The sequence below is a fragment of the Marmota marmota genome, unplaced genomic scaffold (assembly GCF_001458135.2).
Source record: "Marmota marmota marmota unplaced genomic scaffold, marMar, whole genome shotgun sequence".
NCBI lineage: Eukaryota > Metazoa > Chordata > Mammalia > Rodentia > Sciuridae > Marmota > Marmota marmota.
Genome location: NW_025999924.1, coordinates 6504597 through 6526237, shown reverse-complemented (window position 1 = coordinate 6526237; position 21641 = coordinate 6504597). Strand labels below are relative to the sequence as shown.

Sequence of the window (21641 nt, the reverse complement as noted above, 5' to 3'; positions counted from 1 at the left end):
GTGAAGAAAACTATGTGACTTTATTGCAAGATATATAAGAATAGAATTTATGAAAATATATACTATTTTCCTAGTTAGGAAGGCTAAATAGTATAAGAAAAAATTAATTATTACCATATCCATTTATGTTTAATATCTTAACTTCAATCCAATTTCCTATAATTTGGGAAGAAGTTGAGGTCAGGAAGATATTAGCTTTTATTTGTAGCAATATGTGGACAAGGGTATGTTTCAAAGAAGAAAAAAGAATATAGTCAAGTATTTGATTATCAGTACTCAAAAAAAAAAAAAAAATCTCTGGAAGGATACCAAAAACTGGTTACATTGGTTTTCTTCCAGATAGGGGAGCTGGATGGCTAGAAAGAGGGGAGTGGGTGAAGTTTTAGATCTTGAAAGTGTGAGATTACATTACCATTTCAAAAGCACAAAGAAACAGAGAAAGGAGATTCAAAACATAGGTAAGAATATCCAACGTAATTGAAAAAAACAATATTGAAGAAGACTTCTTCTAGTAAACAGTACATTATAAAACTGTAATAATTAAAATAAGGGGGTTCAGCCTAAAAACTAGAGAGGTTACGAGAGCAGCATGAAGCTCAGAAAAGTGTGTGGCAGTCACGTGGAAGGTGGAAGCTAGCAGCTGGGCTGGCTTTTGAGCCAAGGGCAGAGGGCAGAGTTTGACTTAAAAGGCATCTTAGAGTACAGAAGAATGGAGGCTGAGAGGGAAAGTGATGATACTCTGAAGTCAATGAGCTTCCCAGCAGAATTAACTTTTTTTTTTTTTAGATGTTGACCGTCCCTTATTTACTTACATAGCGGTGCTAAGAATAGAACCCAGTGCCTTATACAGCTAGGCAAGCACGCTGCCACTGAGCCACAACCCCAGCCCAGATTAGTTACCTTCTGATGAGATTTTTCCTTCTCAGGCTAATTTTTCCCCTTCCAAGTAAAAGTGGGTGCTCTGCCATGAATTCATTGTGGAGGAGGAGGCAGCTTGAAGGGTGGACTATTCTCCTGTCCATACGACCTTAGGTGAGTCACTTATAATAATCCCTAGCACTTACTCGGTGATTACTCTGGGCTAGGCACAGTTCCAAGGACCTTGTATGCATTACTTCATCAATCCTCAGAGGATTGTTAGAACCCTCTTTATAACCACCCTATATCCTTATAACTGGGCAATTACTGTGCACTGGGTGCAGATCCAGGTGCTTTGTATTTATCAATTAATTTAGTCTATTGCAATCCTCTGTAGTGTCGTCATCTTAACTTACAAGGGGAGGAAAGCAAAGAGCAGAGATGTTAAACAGCTGGCTCCCACAGTAAGTGACAGTTCCAGGGCCATACAGTTCAGGGCACTGTAAATCCCCCTTTGTAAAGAGTGAGGGAGTTGGATTATATTCTCACTACCTTCCAATTTTAAAAGTACTACTATTCTAAGGCAAAGCACCTCCAGGAGCCATCCTAAGATTGGTTTCTGATGTGGCTACCTGAAACCAAATACCTATGCACCCATCCCAACTCTTCTTTTATTCAGTGGTCCCTGCAAGGCAGTCTACTTATAGCCCAAACTCTAGGGTAACATTGTGTAACCAGAAGGATGCAAGTGCCATTTTGGGTGAATTTCAGGTGCCCCTCTCACAGTTTTTTTAAAATGAGATTAAAAAATAAATTTAAAAAGCAGACTGTGTCCTGTTCACCATGGTGAACAAAAGATCAAAGATGCAGTCTGGTAAAGTTGGTGAAACCATGACCAAAGTATAGAATGCCAAGGTTGGAAGAATTCTTTTTACTTTTTTCTTTTTTTAAACCAACTGCTGTTTTCAGGTGACCTTGTTTACTTGGAGAAACATCATCTTGTCGCTGTGCAGAACAGACTAAGTAGGAGAATGATAAAGAGCCCACCCACGAAAGCTTCTGTGCTGGCAAGCCAAGTCCTCACCTTGCAGGTCTCTGTTCTCATCACCTTACATCCACTGGTCATATTCCAGTGTCACCTTAACTCTCATCCTCAAATGCTGAGGCTAGTCATTGCTCCAAAGGCAGGCTGTGATAGTGAGCCCAGGCCTGTTGGTAGAGCTCCCAGCAGAGGGAAGCCCAGACCAGGGGGGCCACAGCTGGCCCAGCTTGAGCAAATGAGAGAGGGAATTGGGCTCTCAGCTGAGAACTCTAGCAGCCTCACCTTTTTTTCCCTTCTCATTCTAAATGTTAAGAAGAGACCGATGTGGTAGGCTGGTGGAATCCAGAGGTATAGCTTGGTATGAAGGGGAGTATGAGGGGGATTGAGGGTCAGAAGCCCAAGTTAGCATGGCAGCTTTGCCCCTTGTTCTTTGTGGTTTGGGCAAGTCATGTAACATCAGATGGACCAAAAATGGAACCTATCTTTGAGGCTATGGTAAGGATTAAATGAGGCAATAGTAATGAAGAATTCAGCACAGTATATGGGAGCCCAGCACATGGGAGCTGCTTAATAAACCAGAGTAGTTGTTCTTCTAATTATGAGTCCTGGTTAAAACTCTTGGCCTGATCTGTTTCTCTTTGGGAATTACTCCCCAGCCCTAGTATGAAGCATGAGTTGCCATGGATCCATCTTACTGGTGAGAAGCAGGGAAGAACACAGTCCTTTGTTAGTTGAGGGAATACAAGGCTTTATATACTATATTCATTCTTGCAGTGCTAGACAGTTATGTCAACCTCACAATTAGAAAAAAAAAATTAACTCTGCTAGAAACAGTTGACACCTAATACTGCAACATCTCTATCCCCAGATGATGATTATAAAGGATTTAAACAATTCTGTGATAAATTGAGACAAACACAACATTACCTATGCAATATTCTGGCTGGGAATGCAAACTCCAATTTGAATAACAAGGAAGTCTCAGATAAACTCAAAAAGAAGAACTTGATATTTAACAGAAGAGAGAGACTATAATTTTTAAAAATGTCGATATCATAAAACACAAAGAAAGTCTGTAGAAATGTTCCACATTGAAAGAGACTAAAGAGGCATGATAACTAATGTAAAATCTAATCCTAGACTGGATTCCTTACCGGAAAAAATTCTATAGGAAAGGGAGAGGGTACACAGACATAGATAGAACAAATGTTAAAGCAAATGGAGCAAAATGTTATCATTAAGTGAATCTATGTAGAAGAGATCCAAGTATTCTCTATACTGTTCTTAATCTTACATTTCTATAAGTTTGAAATCATTTTCAAACAAAAAGTTTTAAAAGAATTAGAACACTATTACAGGTTATATTCTGAGGGCACATTTAGAAATGGAAATACTTCTTCTGCAGAATGGAACATCCTCTTTTCTCTTCCTCCCCCATTAATCTCAATAAAGTAAGAAAAGTCTCATCCATGAGCAAGTGCCCTTCTCATTTTTCACAAAGATAAACTGAACAAAGGGCTGTTATTTATCATGTAAACCTATTTATTAGTTGAGAGTTAATTCTAGGGCAAAGCCATCAGGACTGTATAAAATGAATCAAAAAAATCTGGGATGCAGATCATTCATGTTATAATGTAGTGGTGGTATCAAAGGGAAAATCTATGGATATTCCTAAGCAAAGAGTTGCCTAGCTCTGGAGATGTTGTAGAGTTAATGAGTAAACATGGTAAAAAAAAAAAAAAAAAAAAAAATTCAAAAAAGGCTAACATGTGTGGTGATTCCTCTGACTTCAGGGGCTGGGATGAGGGTAGGCCTTCAGAAGTTGGTTGGGTAAAATTGTATGGCTGGGCAGTGGGTCCTTCTTCCTTTCTGGAGATCATTCCTAGAGACTCCTTCTTGGGATGCATTCTTCAGTAAGAGACCCCTCCCTTGGGACAGTGGGGGTCATCCTATGGGGGAGAATGACCCTACCCTTCTGGTCTCTGATATTAAATCACTTTCAGTTTCATGGCTCTTTCAGGCTGTAACTGAAAGAGTTTGGAAAAGTTCAGCCAGGGCTTCTTTCTATGTCCCTAAAAGGATCTGGGAAGGGTGGAAGGAGAGGAGCACTCAGGTTATTGGAGGCCGAGCCTGTCCCAGCTGCTAACTGAGGAGAGATTCCAGAATGGACTGATCTGCCACAGTCTTTCCCAGGTACTGGTTGATGGGAAAAGAGAAGGTACTCTACAAAGGAAGAGGCAGAGAAAGGAGCGGGAGACCGCCACCTAACAGGCTTTCCCAGGTTTCATCTTGAGTGGGCGGAAACATTGGAAACAAAGATTCTTCTTCTACCCTTCTTTTCTATGCTCCTTGTTCTTAGCTAAAAGAGGGAGAAGGCTGGACATCTACTCAGAGGGAATAGATCATTTGACTATAAACCAGCTAGTCTTTTTGAATCTGAACTGTCAATCACAGTTCTGAAAAATCAATCCCAAAATTCTCCTCCTTGTGGCTGGGTTTCATTCCAGGCTCCCATTCAAGGTCTCTGAATCTGAAATCAACTGGAAACAAATCATGCTCTTCTCCTTCCTGTTTCCTATGGTATTCCTGTGTAATCTCTGTTCTTTTCCCAAAACTATAAAAATTTGCTTATTCTTCCTTTCAAGGCATCTGGTTTTCATGCTGTGATTTTTAACTTTTGCTTTTTCAGCAAAGTACAAATATTTTTGTTTACCATTCCATTTTTTAAATGAGAGTCTAGAATTTAAAACCAGCACATCTGTGTGTCTGAGCTTTAAAAATCTAAAACACAAAGGGATACCAGCTTGATTGTGAAAATAAATGTGTCATTAACTCAACTTTTTGTTGATGTCTTTTTGTTTAAATTAAACTTTATAGTTGGCCAAGGAAGAAACATACTGTGCTGGGAAGAACATGGCCCTTGAAGTCAAACAGGTTTAAGCTGGAATCCTGGCTTTGCTGTTTTTCTGTGGTAATGTTGGGTAGGACAAACTTTTTGAACTGCCTCATGGGTAAAAGGTGGTAAAAACAATGGGGGTAATACGAGGATTATCTGAGCTAGCTAAGTATAGTCCTCAGGACAGAAGCCTGGCTCTGCTCAATGCTCAATAAACATCTCTTAGTATTTAATTATCCATGAAAGTGCCTGCACAGAGTCTTCACCAATAGATTACCCCTCCCACCTCTTATATGATGGCTTTCCTTCTTACTTAAAGGAGAATGGATTTTACCTAAAATCAAGATATGAGAATTATGTGCTTTTGTTGTTGTTGTTTTCTAAGAGTTAACTTCTTACTTCACATGGTGGGTCAAATATTGGCTGTAAAGATATGACCATGTCCTAATTCCTCAGACCTTTGTCTTACTTTTTATGGCAAAAGAATGAAAATTACATTAGGTGTGAGAGCAAATGCAGTTAACTCAAAGATCTTGAGGAATTTATCCTGGATCATCTGGGGCAGAAGGAATCTGAGACATGCACATGGAGAGACAGACAGATACACAGAATAAGCCACATGAAGATGGGGACAGAGATTGTAGTGATGAGGCCACAGTAGACTGAAGCAAGGAAAGATTCTTTCCTAATGTTCTAGAAGTAGTATGGACCCTATTGATATCTCGATTTCAGAGTTGTAGTCTCCAGAACCATAGGAAAGTAAATTTATGTTGTTTTAAGTATCCCAGCTGGTAGTAATTTGTTATAGCAGCCTGTGACATAAAGCACTGTATCAACCTGGGCTGGGAGACAGACCTTTCCTCTCATTTGAAACAACCGGGTGCCAGAGTCCCCCAGGTGTCTGCAAACACTTCATGATGCCTCATCAAACAAGTTTCCTTATAGAACCAATGCAGGGCCCGACCTTCCTCATTCAGCCACATGGAGGGCTAGCCTTTGGGATCACCCTTGTTTCTCTGAGGCCTGGGATGCCTTCAGGCACAGCAGAGCTTTTCTTTCTACAAGTAGTGGCAAAGCTTAAAATGGAAAAATCTTCAGTTATATAATATGTTGACTTCAGCAGGAACCTCTGTGTTCTATAGTAAATGATTTTACTACAGCTTTCCTGCATGTGGGCTTTGAGAGGGAAGACAGCCAGGAAGAGCACGTGAGAACAGAAAGCTGTTGCTATGGTAAAAGCAGAAAACACAGGACAGGGGTGGGAGCATTGAAGACCCAGGTTTCATTCCCTCAAGTTCATAAAGCAGGCCAGAGGCATGGCCCTGACCCCCTGGCCTGTCAGATAACCTGATCTTTGAGCTTCCAGCAACTCTGTGGATGCATAATATCATCCATATTCTACAGAAGACTGAAGCAGAGGAGATCAGTTTGTCCAAGTTCTTGCAAATGGAAGAGGGCTAAGAAAAAACTTGGCAAATGTCAATCTGCCACCAAGACCCTGACATGAGGATGTCTTGATGCTTCTAGCTAAATGGAGATACAGAAAAGTGCAGCAGGCAGGATTCCAATTTACCAAACCCACCTTGTTAGGGCCCTGCAGGTCGTTCTGCATCACATCGCTCCAGCATCCTCTGGACAACCATGAACCAAGTCCAGGCCTACACCCATCCCAGAGCAGTTTTGGGGGTCAGAGATTGCCTATGAATAGGAAGTATCCTGTTGGTCTGTTGTCTGGGTGGAGAATGTCAAAGTCTTGGTCCCCTCTGTTAGTAATAGTGGGGTATGATTATTCTTACTTCAAAGGGCCTACCCAGAACCTCTTGCTTCAGTTCTCCCATCTGAAATGTCAGGGAGTGAAGCAGATGACTGGTCCTCAATCTTTGCTGCATCTCAGAACATCCTGTGGGGCATCTGTCAGGCCATACCTTACACCAGTTACATTGGAATCTCCATGGTGGGACCTGGTATCCACATTTTCCAAACGTCCCCAGATGATTCCTATGTGCAGCCAGGTTTGAAAACCAGTGGATCCCATGCCTTTCTAAGGTTCTTCCAGATGTCTTCTGTCAACATCTGCATGTGAGCCCAGGGCCACCAAAGTTTCAAAGTCTTCAGAAATTAAGAATTCATGAAAAATTCTCCACTAAAGCTCCACACTCAACTTTTCCAGAGAAAGTCACTTCACTGTGGTTTGCCAATGATATAATATTTGAAATCTATTCAGTGGTCCGAACCTATGGAATATGAGTTTTCAAGCTTTTATGAATGAGAAAGGATTAGCCGAGGTGCCCATCAATGGCTGAATGTTGGGGGCTGCTACGTAGGAGCTGAGCATGTACCCTTAGCCTTGAGTAATGAAGGTGTGGAACTGGCTTCTGCTCAGTGTGAAAGCAGGTGGACTTCAGGTGGACCTCACCGTCGCTTGGCAGGGGAGTGTAGCGCTGGGAGTGGGCTGCCCTCCTGTTCTCTTGTAACACTACACTTTACCTTATTTGAATGGAATGTTCTACTGAAAGGCTCTCCCCAATAAAAACCAGGGTTCCAGGCATGCTCGCTGTCTCTTGCCTGCCTCTCTTGTTTTACTCTTGCTCCCCTCGTGGGAGCTTACAGCTGAGGCAGAGGAGCCATCCTGGAAAACCCTGAAAATGGTATTTTCAGTGTCTGTGTGGTTTGTCATGCCAGCCCAATTCACCCTAGTGACCCTGGTTCCGTAACCCATGCGGGACATGGGCTAGATCTCAATATCAAAAACATGTAATAATATGCATAATGGAGTTTTACTAAGCTATAAAGAAGAATTAAATTATGTCCTTTGCTGGTCAATGGATGGGCTGGGAAAACACCATGTTATGTGAAATAAGCCAGACTCAGAAAGTCAAGAGTCAATTGTCTTCTATTGTATGCAGAAGCTAGAGAGAGGGAAGGTACAGGATTATGAAAAAAGAAAGAAAAAAGAAAAGAAGAGTGGTGGTGGGGGGGAAATTTCAGGAAAATAGAAAGGAATTTTCAATAGAGGAAGGGAATTGAGAGGAAGAGAGGAGGGAAGGGCATGGGGAATTATTAGGGAATGAAATCTACCAAATTAGGCAATGCTTATTACAAATATACCACAATGAATAATACATATATATGTATTATTTATTGTGTAATATTCTTATATTATTCATTGCATGTATATATGTATTGTATGCATATATTTATATAATATATATATATACACGTATGTATCCGAAATTATAATGCACTAGTTAAAATAACAGTAACAACAATAGAAGGGAGATCAGTAGAGTAGAGCAAGTGGATGGGGAAGGGAAGAGGGGAGGAAAAGGAAAGGCACTCAAAACTCATAACTTGAGATTGGTCAAATTATGTTATGTGCATGTATAAATATGGCAAAAAGGATCCAGTATTATGTATAATTTTCAAAATAAATAAGACAGAGGAAGGATTAATGAAATAATGAAACTATTCATTTATCATTTTGTTGATTATTATTCTAGAGCTTGCTCTAAATGGTACCCTGGGGTTCTGAAAAAAATAATGAATGTAACCTAGCCACCTAGCACTGACTTAGGGCTGAGGACTGCTAAATGGAAGCAGGAGGTATACAGTGTTTTGCATTTGAGAGACTCCCAGTCCGAGGTGATAATGTAACAACAGCAGCAGCATGAATTGGAAATACTTACTGCACATCAGACAATGTGACAGGGGCTTCTTATGTATTATTTGAGAACCTCACAGCAATCCTGATACTTAGGAATCATTTCTTTCATTTGATTGTTGAGGAAACTAAGGGCCAGAGAGGCTAGGTAACTTGCCAAGATTACACAGCTAAGAAGTAGTAGCTATCTGCCATTCTGACCTATGTCTGTAGGATTTAGAAGTCCCTGCTATTTTCACCCTATCTTTAGAAAGAAAGGATTAAGAAATAGAAATAGAGATCGCAAGGAAAGGGTTAACTTTCGTGGGAGACAATCAGGCCTAAGGTGGAGGAATTGCTGTGAACTGCTCATATGAGAAGTTACAAAAAAATAAATATTCCAAATTAATATTTTAGCTGTGTTTTGAGCTCATTGCTGTTAGAAAGTACTGCACTAGAACACATGAATTCATAATAAAGGGCTAGCTCTTCTGCAGTCAGTCCCAGTTTCCTCAAATTAGTTTTCAAAAATAAACCTATTGTGTTACTTTGGATTACATGGCTCAACAACGTCATTTTTTTAGCCAGTGTGAGTGTTTTGGTTCTAAGGAGATTTTCACTTTTGCTGATTGCCATCAGTGGTACAAAATGTACAAAGGAGAAAGGGTGGTGTTGGGCAGAGCCGTAATAATCCCTTTTTCTATGGTGCTTATATCCAAACGCAATGGGAACTAGCACACTTTGAATGTAGACACACACACACACACACACACACACATACACACACTATTCAAATGAGTTGGGAATACACTATATGCAGATATACATTTGTTAACCCTGAAATCCAAATATAAATTATTTGAGATACTCACTGAGTTCAAATAATTCACCCCTGAAGCCAGCTATAGATTGAGGGGTAGTAGACACTATAGCCTGGGCAGCTAATGGGGAAAAGAAGCAATGACTTTTCTTAATGAGGCTTTCACAAACCACCATTTCCTGTTGTAGCAAAAACAGTGAAATCACCAAAGGAATTTAGGACCTTGAAGAATACTCAGGGATTATAGAAAGGGATTTAGATATCAGATACTTAAAAAAGATTCTAAACTATATTTATTAAATTTAAAGAAGGGAAATTTCCTACACATACATAGAACAGATATATAATTACACATAACATATATAAATGCATACTATGTATACAAAATGGACATCTATAGATCATATGGCTACATACATGCTTATCATAAGGGGGAGTTAATTTCATAGCAACCTTTTCATGTAGAAAATTATCTCCAATCTGGAAATTATGAGTAAGGAAGTTACACTCTGTCATTGCAAGTGATGACATAGTGATAAGTCAGGGTGTAATCTCAGAGGAGATATTGTATCAACCCAAAGTATGTGTGGGTGACCTCTGTTCCTGAAGGGAATCAAGAGGTGCTTATGAAGATATAGCAATAAGACATGAGGTTAACAGGAAAGAGAGATGCGATGTATTCTCCTTATATTACTTTCTCTAACATATTTTTTAAGGATTTTAAAAAAAACAGAACGAAGATGACACTATCTGAAACAGTATGCTTGAAACCCAATTTTTAAAATTTGTGGTAGGAATACTTCAATAAGACAGACCATAAGCTTCTTTTTCTCTTCCAAATGCTTCAAATTAGAAGTGACCATTCAGAGCAGGTTTGTTTTCTTGGCAAAATGCTACCTACACACACACACACACACACACACACACACACACACCTCCCTCCTTGCAACCACAAACTAAAGATGCTAAGAACCAAAGAATGTATTAAAGCAGCATTTTACCTTTTTGCTGATCGAACACAGAAGAGGTGCTGAAATCCATGGTAGCCTGTCTCATCATCTATCATCAGAGTGGCAAAAAACATCCAGGTCTCTAGAGAGTAGAAAACACCATCTCGCACGTTGCAGTCAACACAACAGTGAGATGTGGTATCGCTGGCCAAGACCCCTATTGGAGAATTGAGGATACATTAGAGCTGCAGGTTGTTATCAAGGCAAAATAATGAAAATAGGTACATATTCCTCCTGCCAGGAAAAGAGTTACTCTTACAGCCTCATTCACTGGATATACTTGTGTGTAAGTATTATGCACCCTCTACCCCAAACAGATCAATAAAACAGCCCAAATCTTTAAAAAAACAGTATCTGTGGAGGCCACCTGCCTTGGATCCAGGCCAGGAAACCGCAGCAGGTCACAGAGCTTCAGCAGCTGGAATGTAGCTTTAAACCATCAGAAATCTCAATGGGTGAGTGAGGATTCACAGGGCCAGACAGAGCATGTGCAAAGCTGCCGATGCAGACTGCATTCGGCAGTGTTCCTGGTGGAGTGAGAACTGCATTTGGGTCATGTGAGCAGAGAGTGCCATCTCAATGGAATAGGACGTAAATATTGTAGCAGGCGTCTGCTGGCCATGTGCTGTGCGGAATAATTACCCACTTTAGCACCTGACTTCAGGCTCCCTTCAGCACTGGTCTCTGATTGACAGGGAGGTTGGGCTTTAGAAGAAGCATTGGAAACGTTATGTTTCTAGGCTCAAGAATTTGTGATGACAAAAATTAAAACAGTCTGCAGTCACAAGGGTGTATATTGCAGCATTGCGTGGTAAAACCTGAAAAATCACTCAAATATATATCACTTGAGGAGCAGCTGAGTAAATGGCAGTACATTTATACTTTAGATTGAAAGTGGAAGGTAAGTAAATCTACATACATTCAGCTGCTTGTGATGTAACTAATCTATTGTTAAATGAAGCAAACAAATTACATATTTTATTTGGTTGTGTTTTTATAAAACCAGTGACCACTCATTGCATTATAAGTGTTTATATACATTTAGAGAAACACTGAGAAAGACACATACTAAACTGTTGATACTGATTACCTCAGGAGACTGCAATTACCTGTTCTTTATCAATCTCTGTATTTTTTGGCTTATTATAACAAGTATGTTTTTTATATTTGCAACAAAAATCTAATCTAATCTATGTATCTATATATCTCTCTATATGTATATATATGCACATAAATATATATATATGCACATAAATATATATATATGCATATATATATATACATACATATTTTGTACTGGGAATTAAACTCAAGGGTATTCAACCACTGAGCCACATCCCCAGCCCTATTTTGTATTTTGTTTAGCGACAGTGTCTCACTGAGTTGCTTAGTGCCTCACTAAGTTGCTGAGGCTGGCTTTGAACTCCCAATCCTTCTGTCTCAGCTTCCCGAGCCTCTGGGATTACAGGCATGCACCACTGCGCCCAGCCTAATATAATAAATTTAAATGAACCAGGCTCTACATTCTAGACACAATCATATTTTTGGATGTGTCAAACAGCCATATGGTAGCTGTTCTCATAAATGCTACTGATAATGTTAAAGAGCTGTTTTCTTTTTAACTAATTAGTGCATGAATTTGGAAATAAAATCAGAAAGCGTTTTCTCTGCATATATATACTTTTATTTATACACTTTTATTTATTTATTGTTTTTCTGATCCTGGGGATGGATCCCCCATGCTAGTCAAGCACATTACTTCCAAACTACATCCCTAACCCTCACCTCATTTGTTTTGACCTGGACTGATGTGATTTCTCATTTGTGTTCTTTGATAGGTAGGTTCCTTTTGTATGTCTTACCTCATGGTTTGTGGAATGGTCCACAAAAAGTTACGTTCAGGTTAAAAACCTCAGAACTGGTGAATGTGACTTTATTTGGCAAAAGGGTTTTCTCACATGTAAGTTAAGGAGTTTATTATGGTTTGGGTATGTGGTATCCCCCAAAAGTTCATGTGTGAGACAATGCAAGAATATTCAGAGGAGAAATAACTAGACTAACAAAGATGTAACCTAATCTGTGGATTAAACCAGTTGAGTGAGTGGCATAACTGAGTGGTTACTGTAGGCAGGTAGGATGTGACTGGACTAAAAAGTCACTAACATTGTGACTTTGGGGTTTATATTTTTGTCCCTGGCTCCTTGCTTTCTCTGCTTCCTGGTTGCAATGTCCTGAACTGCTTACCTCTGCCATATCCTTCTACCATGATGTCGTGCCTGTCTCCCTTCCAGAGCTATAGGGGCGGCTGACCATGGACTGAATCTCTTCTCTAAATTGTTCCTGTCGGGTATTTTGATCACAGTGATGCAAAAGCTGCATAAAACAGAGCTCAAGTTAAAACCTTCTTGAGTTCTCTGGGTGGACCCTGCATCCAATGACAAGTGTCCCTGCAAGAGACACACATAGAGAAGAGAGGAGGCCATGGGAACACAGAGGCAGAGATTGGATCCAGCCATGAACCAAGGAATACTGGTAGCCATCAGAAGCAGGAAGAGGTAAGGAAAGGACTGTCCTTGAGAACCTTTGGTGGGAGTGAGACTCTGCCAATACCTTGGCTTTGAGTTTTTGGTCTCCTGAACTGTGAGAGAAAAACTTTTCTGTTTTCTGAATTCACCAAGTTTGTGATAATTTGTTACAGTGGCTTCGGGAAATTGAAACTGAGGCAGAACCCAACTCTTATATGCAAAAATCTCCCAAACTATTACATTTCTATTAGCATTTATCATTACCCAAACCAAATTAAAATGTAGACATGTCCATGTTTGTAAAAGGACTGCTTTGGGGTCAAAGATAGTCAAATTGAATGGAAAAGACATGAGCTTGAGTTTGTCTTTTGTTAGTGTGATTTGGGCAAGCTACATAATTGTTTAAGACTTGGTGTCTTAATCAGTGGTGTAAGAACTCCACCCCTAACTTCTTGTGAATTGACTGTGGTAATTGTTCAGTCCACTTCCTGGGCTCAAACCTAGAGATCTTTCTTTCCAACCAAAGCCCAATGTAAGATAATATTTAGTTGTATCTTGCAGTGCATTTTGAATGCAGGGTGTGTACCCAGCAGCACATTCAAAATGTAAAATACTTCTATCACTCCAGAAGGTCTCTGGAGTCCCTTGCATGCTGTCCCCTTGCATGTGGAGCATGAATTCTTGGGGAAATTCTTGGTCTCCAGAGACCTAAGGGGAAATCTCCAAATAACCATCTTCTATAAATTATACCGGTCTTGCAGATTAGGATGGGGTCCTCATTCCCAAGTATTGAAGATTAAACACCTGAGAAATGCCAAGGCAAGAAAACAAATTTTATTTAAATAGAACAGAAACAGACTTCTCCAAGAAGGGAAGGGGACCCATAGTTAGTATCCCTGGGATTGGTGGTGTCTTCCTTTTTTATGGACCCCCACAGCCTATCTTTCTGTCCATATGCCCAAAAGGCAGGAAAGAGTAACCCCAGGGGGTAATTATTTGTGTTAGAAAGTGGGATCCTTCCCCTCCCCTGGAGATGTTAGCAACTGGTTGATGGGCAAGTGCTATTTATTTTCTTTTCTTTGATAATCAGCTATCTGTCCTTTGCACCTGTCTCATAAGAATACAGAAACCCTTCCCTTACCAGAGCAGAAAGATGAACCTCTTCATATCCTTCTACTCTGTTGATAATTGATGCTGTTGCTGCATGTTTGCTAGGCTTCCTTGCCCAGATGAAATACAGAAAGGATTTCTCACCCTGTTCCCATACTTGGATATATTCAGGCTCATATTTTTGCTAGGCTTTGCTTTTGTAAAAACTCAGAATAATTTGACCTTCATTTAAAAATCCCAAACAGATATCTTTGCAAACTTTTTTGTTTCTCTGAAATGCATTTGTTTCATTACTACATTCCCATCTCAGCTGGAAACCTTGGGGATTTGCATTCAATTGCATCTGGATGGTGGCCACTTCCTCAGCAAACCAATGGATTGGGGAAAATACAAAAAGCAGAACAACAAAAGCAACCCACCATGCTTTTAAATATCTGCCTGGATGGAGAATTTGCCAACATCTCAGAAGTGTTTTTAAGAAGTTCAGACTTTGACCACATATTGGCTACTTCTATTTTTAACTTGTGAATGATCAGCTCAAATGAAGTTCTGCGGTTTGAATTAAGTTATCACTTCATAGAGATCTGGTTCCAGCGATCTCACTCCTCCCCTCTGTTCCTTCCTGGCAGCCTCTGGAGTGTTTAGGAGAATGTTTCTTTGCATTAATTTTTTGAGAGGAAGTCCTTGAGAGGAGTGTAATTGAACTTGGCTCCTCAAAGTTCATTGTAGAGTTAGAGAAGAAAAGTATGAAGTTGCCAAGAAGGTTAATGGAAGAGAAGCCTGTGGCTGTTTGACTGCTTAAGTTAGTTGCTAAGGAGGCAAAAGTTTCACTCTGAAGAGTTGCTTTCTTTTGTGACCATAGACTATACCACTTCCTGCCACAAAGGGAACATAACATTGAATGTTTTGTTGTTTCAGTGCCAATCCCTGCCAACTGCAAGAACAACTTACAATGTGAGACATTCTTGGTATACAAGAGCCCCAATTTGATCATTGTAGGTTAAAGCAATGCTTCTGAAAATTTTAAAATATATTTTTAGCTGTTGATGGACCTCTTTATTTTATTCATTTATTTATATGCACTGAAAATGAACCCAGCACCTCACATATGTTAGGCAACTGCTCTACCCCTGAGCTACAACCCCAGTCCCAGTTCTGAAATTTTAATGGGTGCACATATTAGCTGGGGACCAACTTATGGTGCATATTTTGATTTAATAGATCTGGGTAGGGTGCTAGAGATTCTAAATTTCCATCAAATGCCCAGACTATGCAGGTAGTTGTTTCATTCTGGATGTTGTAAAAAGCTAGAATGTTTTTCAAAGGTAAAAACTACGCCCATTTTTATAAAGAGGCTTACTACTGTCTTGTCACAACCCAGTTGTGCCAGCACAGTGGAGTAGGTAGTGGGAAAGCCAAATAAAGTGTCCAGAGACAGCATGGAAAACATGGTTTATTAGGAAAAGCTTGTAAGAAATGGAAGACTGCCCAAAGAAGTCTGTCAGTGGCAACAGGCTGACAGATAGCACCTCCATCCCTCAAGGTACTTTGCCAAGCAGTGTGCCCTCTCCCTAAGGTCTAATGTCCATTGATGGCTGGCTAGATGAGTGACATGCATCCTTTCCGTAGTGTCTTCAGTTCTGCTTCCATCCCCAGTAAGAGAGGGGCTTATATGTTATGCTGCAGAAGCAGTGACGTCATTAGCATTAGCTTGCTTAATTTGACAAGCATCCCAAGGAGCAACCAGCCTCGTATATATGTAAAAAAGTGGCTTTCTACAGATAACACTAACTTGCTCTAGTTCCCAGTGTGCATGAGAGAAATCCCCTGTGTTATGTATCTGAATTTTTTTTTATCTAGGCCTGCACTCTTGTTCCCCAAACTTGGCTAGGTTTTGGGAACAGAGAGGGGGCATTCACGATATGGTATTTTACTACCCCTTCCCCTCCTCTGCTTTAGGGACAATTTAACTATGGAATAGTAAAAACACAGAAATATAAACTAAGCCCCCAAAGGGCCTCAAGAAGCAAATCTGTATCAGAAGTTAGCCAGAGATGGAGATTGGCTAATGACTGGGAAATATTACTGCCCTGAACTTCTGCAGCTATTTTTTTAAAGAATTTTTAATATTTATTTTTTAGTTTTCAGCAGACACAACATCTTTGTTTGTATGTGGTGCTGAGGATAAAAACCGGGCCGCACGCATGCCAGGCGAGCGCGCTACCGCTTGAGCCACATCCCCAGCCCTTCTGTAGCTATTTTAATGAGTAAAAATGGAGTTGTCTTGGGGCTAGATGTTATCTGAGCTGTATATATTGAAGCTTCCCTTAGAATTTTGCCCCATTCTAGCTCCACACACATGGCCAAATTATAAATCTCTCTAAATACTTCTCTTAATATACAGGCTGAAGATAATAATGGCACCCCCAAAGGTGGTTGTGAAGATGAAATGGGATGACAAATGGTGATGTGCCCCTGCTTGGGTTTAGTCTTGGTAGCTTAGAATCAGCTCAGTGGAAGATTTACATCACAGAAAGTACTGCAAGTCAGGACATGTCTTTTTCTGTTCTGTTCTTTTCTTTATCCCTCCCTCCCTTTCTTCTTTGAGATTGGATTTACCACCACACTGCCACATATAAAGTACCTGGTACCTAAAAGAGCTCGGTAGGTTATTAATTGCTACTTCCCTAACTATTGCTATAGTTTGGAACTTCAGTGTTCCCAAAGGTCTGTGTGTTCAAGACTTGGACCCCAGTGCCTTGAACCCCTCTTAAGAGGGGTGGACTAGTGGGAGGTCCTCAGGTCACTGAGGATATGTCCTTGAAGGGGATTGTGAGACTCTGAACCTCTTCTCTGTCTCTCTTTTTTGCTTCTCAGCCATGACTGCATGGTTTATGCCATGATGGTCTACTACCAGAATGTGCTTCCTTGATACAGACCTAAAAGTAAAAGGGCCAAACAGTCCTGGACTGGAACCTCCAAAACTTGTGAGCCAAAATAAGCCTCTTCCTTCTGGACCTCAGGTATGCCTGGTTTAAAGGGCTTTTTTGTTTTTGGTGCAATACTAGGAATTGAACTCATGTCCTTGTGCATGCTATGCAAGCATTCTATCAATAAGCTACATCCCCAGTCCTATCAACTTAAAAAAAAATTGTGAATTATCTCAGGTATTTGTTAGTTACAAAAAAGCCAACTAACGTAACTACCTTTTCTGAAATCTTCCAGTACCTATAGTTTGAAGTGTATAATTTACTGATACCAATGTTCTTCACAATAAATTCTGTAATTGGCTTCTTTTCAAGAAATGGTACATTTGAGTCTCCAAACTGGATGCAGAATGAAGTGTTACCATAATCTGCCATTTTCCTTGCTTTGCTTTTTCACCTCTCTAAGGAAAACACTAAGCATAGTTTCAGAATTTGGGGAGCTCATTGTTATAATAGGTTTGATCCCCTCTATAGGAAGCATCAGAGTCCCCGCTGTACAATCTCAGGGGAGAGCTCAGAGTGTTAATGTGTCTCCAAAGCTTGCATTATGACAAGAATCAGCACCGGGAGGGGTAGAATATTCTTACTATTTAATAGGTCTAGGTCCAGTCACAAGCTTTTACATATTTGCCTAAATAATCATAGGTGGTGGATTAATTGGAAGATGACACCTGCCATAATATGTAGCTAGGTGATTTCCTAGTGTGCATTTGAACTGAAAACACACTTGACTATCCTGAACATAAGAATCAGCCTAGCAAGCCAAGAGGAATACCCTCTACTATTCTTTCCTGTTGCTCTAAATTTCTCTGTTCCTTTTCTTGGCCTTTCCTCAATGCCCTCTGGTGGAACGAATTTCGAGGCCACAATTAGTGTCCCTCCTCCTACCCAAAAGCTTTCCCTAGAGAGGCAGATTTAAATTACCACCATTAAGACCAGGAGCTCTGGACTAGCCAGGTTCCAATCCCTCTCTCGGGACTTGAGACGATAAACATGCCTTATTTTCCTCATCTGTAAAATCAAAGTGTGTTCTTTAGAATGTTTTTGAATGAAGTAAATAGACTTAAATACATTGAGTTCTTGGATAAATGCCTTGCATAATAATTTCTCTATATAATTATTATTATGATTTCTCCAATTATTCCATCTTTTTTCCAGTTTCATCCTTTTCCCTCCTCAAGAAACTTTTTCTTAGCCTACACATATGCTCACATCTTTCTGCCTTAAAAACAAATAAAAACAAAGCTGGGATGTTTCTTTAAATAGATCTACTCTTTCTTTTCCACATGCTTTTGGAAAAACAAAAAAGTCTACATTCACTCTTCTCCTTCCTGCCCACTCTCTCTCCCATCTTTTGCAATGTGGCCTTACCTTTGTAGCTGTGAGAGCAAGCAATACTGTGCAGATACTCAAAATAGACAGCTGCTCTGATGGATCCAGTTGGCTGGGGTCACACTTAGGTGTTTAGGGGGAGTGGTTGGCAGCACGTGCTATGGAAAACACACAGGTTCAAATCTCAGGACTTTTTCCATGTAAAACACACTATTGTTTTGGAGTTAAAAGTGGAACATTGGAAGTTTAGCCAAGACAGTGTGACATGGTGGAACGAATTGTGAAGTTAGAGTCACAAGACCTGGGCTCAAGTTCTCATTTTGCTTTGTACCTGGTAGATGCTCATCCAAGACTTATTTAAACAACATGAATTATTTGTCCAGAAAATCAGGACTCTTCTCTTCTTAATTTTATAAAAATATACAAGCTATCTAGGTTAAGTCGGACACTGACAGAACCTAAGCAGCAGTTAAGTGTCTGGCCTTAAACCAGGTGTTTTTGTGCAGAAATAGGAAGGGGTCAGAGGGATTTTTCTCTCTGAAGGAAGATTAAGGGAGGAATATGAAGGGTTAATGAAGTTACTGCTAGACCCAGAACTGCCCTTGTAGTCAGAGAAATGGGCCTCAGAGGAAACCCTCCCCAAGGGAAGCCAATTTGGCATTTCTTGGTATCATTTATCTGTCTCTTCTTTCTGTAGCTATGCCTCCAGGCTGTTTTTTTTCTCTCAGGAGAATCTTAACCCCTAAATTCTTCTTGTCATTTGTCTTGAAAAGATTCCCAATATTAAGAGAATTATAAACTATATTGAGCAAAAAGCTATCTTGACCATCCTCATTTTATAAACAGATTGTTACGGCTTAGATTTTAGGTGTCCCCAAATGCTCATGTGTGAAACAGTGCAAGAAAGTTTAGGGGTGAAATGATTGGGTTACAAAAGCCTTAACCTAATCAGTGCATTAATCCATTTAAATAGATTAACTGGGTGGTAGTTGTAGGCAGGTAGGGTGTACCTGGAGGAGGTAGTCACTGGGGGCGTCTTTGGGGTATGTATTTTGTCCCTGGTAAGGAGAGCTTTCTCTCGCTGGCTGCTTCCTGTTTGCCATATCTGGAGCTGATTTCCTCCTCCACATCCTTCTGCCATAATGTGATGCCTCATCTCCAGCCCAGGGCAATGGAGTTGGTTATCCATGGACTGAGACCTCTGAAACCGTGAGCCCCAAATAAACGTTTCCTCCTCTATGTTGTTCTTGTCAGATCTTTTGGTCACAGCAATAAAAAAGCTGACTAAAACACAGACCCAGAGGGTTGACAGTTAAAACACTAATTATCAGAGAATTTTCTTTATTTGTAGGAAGAAGAAAGTTCTAATAGTTTCTGGCTGGTTAAGGTGACACTCCCATTGCACAATTGCAGTATCAACAATTTAATAATGTCAAGGGATTGAAAGTTTCCTTTACATGGTGGCTAAAAGTATGCTTTCACATGTGGTTGTGGCAGATAAGTTTTGAAATGCTGAATGATAAGAGCAATCTCTTTCCTATTTGATTTCACAATCTTTTTTTTTTTTTTTCAAAGATACATCTTTAAAAAAGCCATTTTCTTCCCTCTGGAAATAGAGCAAACAGATTTATGTTAAGCTTACAGAATGGAAAATTAAAATTTTAATTAAAACATAGAGTATATCACTTGGTTTCCATTATGCTGAACAACTCATTTGATTGACTTTGGTTTCTAAAAGTGACCAACTTTTTGGTATCACATCTGTACAACCTACAGGTTCCTTTATTAAATGCTGACTGAATCTTTTTTTGACCTAATATGTCTTATTTGTTTGTGAGAAATTCAGTGTCTGAGTTTCACATGCAGCACATTTTCAGCCCTGAAGCAAGTTTAACTTGATAGAATATGTTACCTATCTGCAGACTTTGAGTTTCCAGAAGGTTTATATTCTCACATTTCTCCCCTTCTTTTCTTCAGGGAAAGAGTCTATTGAAATTCAAATTGAGAAATGGAAAAAAAAAATGAGATCTCAATTTGTAGCACAAAATTTGGGGCATGACTAGTCTCAGGGAGACAAAGATAAATATTTCAAGACTTTCATGGGGAAATCAGCTTGTTTAAGTGCTTGAACAGATGTTCATGTAATCAGAAACCTTTCCTGCCTCCTTTGCAATTATATTCACCCTTCAAAGCCTGTGTCTGTGAGTAGAGTAACAATGATAAGCTATTCCCAGACCTAACTCTGTACATATAACATAGTAATCCTCTCAAATAAGCAGTCTTTCAGAGCATCACAGAGATTCACAGTCCAACTCCCTGCTTTTGCAAAGGAAAAAAACCAAGATCCCCAGAGGTGTGGAACTAGTACTGCTCTCTGCAGTCTCTTGCTCTATGGTTGAAAATTAACACTGGTTTATTATCACAGATGCCTTCTGGTGATGATTCCTTAACTGAGGATCTGCAGCTTTGAGTTGGGTAATAGAAGGAGTCACAAATCATTAATGCACCTTTTAACACATAGATATGTCTCCACTAGGATAGCATCAGCCCTGTGGACTTGATTATGCAGATCAGCCCCTACATCTGAATACTCTCTGATGGGGTTAACCTACCCTCTTGCTTGACTCCTTTTCCATGAATCTCTTTAATTTCTGTGTCCCACATGCTATCTTGCCATCAACATATTACTCAAAACTTTCATGCACATGTTCATAGTTAACATATGACATGTATTAAGAATTTACTTTGCAAATACTATGATATGCTCTCTCACTTTTTAAACTGGTAAGTTCTTTATGATTTTTTTTTTTCATTTAATTCTAACAGCTCCTTGAGATAGATGCTATACATAGCTCCATTTGCAGGAGTCTTGGTTTATTTTGTGCTGGTACAACACAATATCTGGTATTGGATAATTTATAAATTATTAAATTTTATTTCTCACAGTTCTGGAGGCTGGAAGTCCAAAATCAAGGTGCCATGCTCTTCTGTCATATGAAGACACAGCAAGAAGACCTAAAAGGACCCTAAAATGCTCCACCTTCCAACACTGTAGCATTGGATTTTTTTTTTTTTTTTAGTTTTGATTCTTTTGATACTGGGGATTGAACTCAAGAGCCCTCCACTACTGAGCCACATTCCCAGCCCTATTTTGTATTTTATTTAGAGACAGGGTCTCACTGAGTTGCTTAGCACCTTGCTTTTGCTGAGGCTGGCTTTGATACTCCTGCCTCATCCTCCAGAGCCGCTGGGATTACAGGCATGTGCCTCCATACCTGGCTGGATTTCAGTTTTTAATACATGGATCTTGGGGGACACCTTCAGACCATCGTAGCAGATAAGGAAGTCAAGACTTGGAGTGGTGAATTGACTTACTCAGGATCCAAGAGCTAGATTTTGCACAAAGGATTTCTCAATCCAG

The 21641-nt window shown here is 39.9% G+C and overlaps 1 protein-coding gene and 1 long non-coding RNA gene across 3 annotated transcripts in view; one reads left to right on the top strand and one right to left on the bottom strand.

Annotated features, from left to right (window-relative positions):
* The window catches only part of Ankrd55 (ankyrin repeat domain 55), a 95848-nt gene extending 85409 nt beyond the window's left edge, over positions 1-10439 (bottom strand). Inside the window, exon 1 of one of the 2 annotated variants that reach the window (XM_015497293.2) lies at positions 10258-10439. In XM_015497293.2, coding sequence (XP_015352779.2) covers positions 10258-10315 — 58 coding nt within the window. In that variant the 5' untranslated portion in view covers positions 10316-10439. The remainder of the gene's footprint in view (positions 1-10257) is intronic. The other variant, XM_048800028.1, reaches the window with a different exon arrangement.
* Positions 10440-11723: 1284 nt separating this feature from the next.
* Positions 11724-21357, top strand: LOC125615738. The gene is made up of 3 exons (XR_007346321.1): positions 11724-12821; positions 16779-16924; positions 21167-21357. It is a non-coding gene; the product is annotated as an uncharacterized LOC125615738 (long non-coding RNA).
* The last annotated feature ends 284 nt before the right edge of the window (positions 21358-21641 follow it).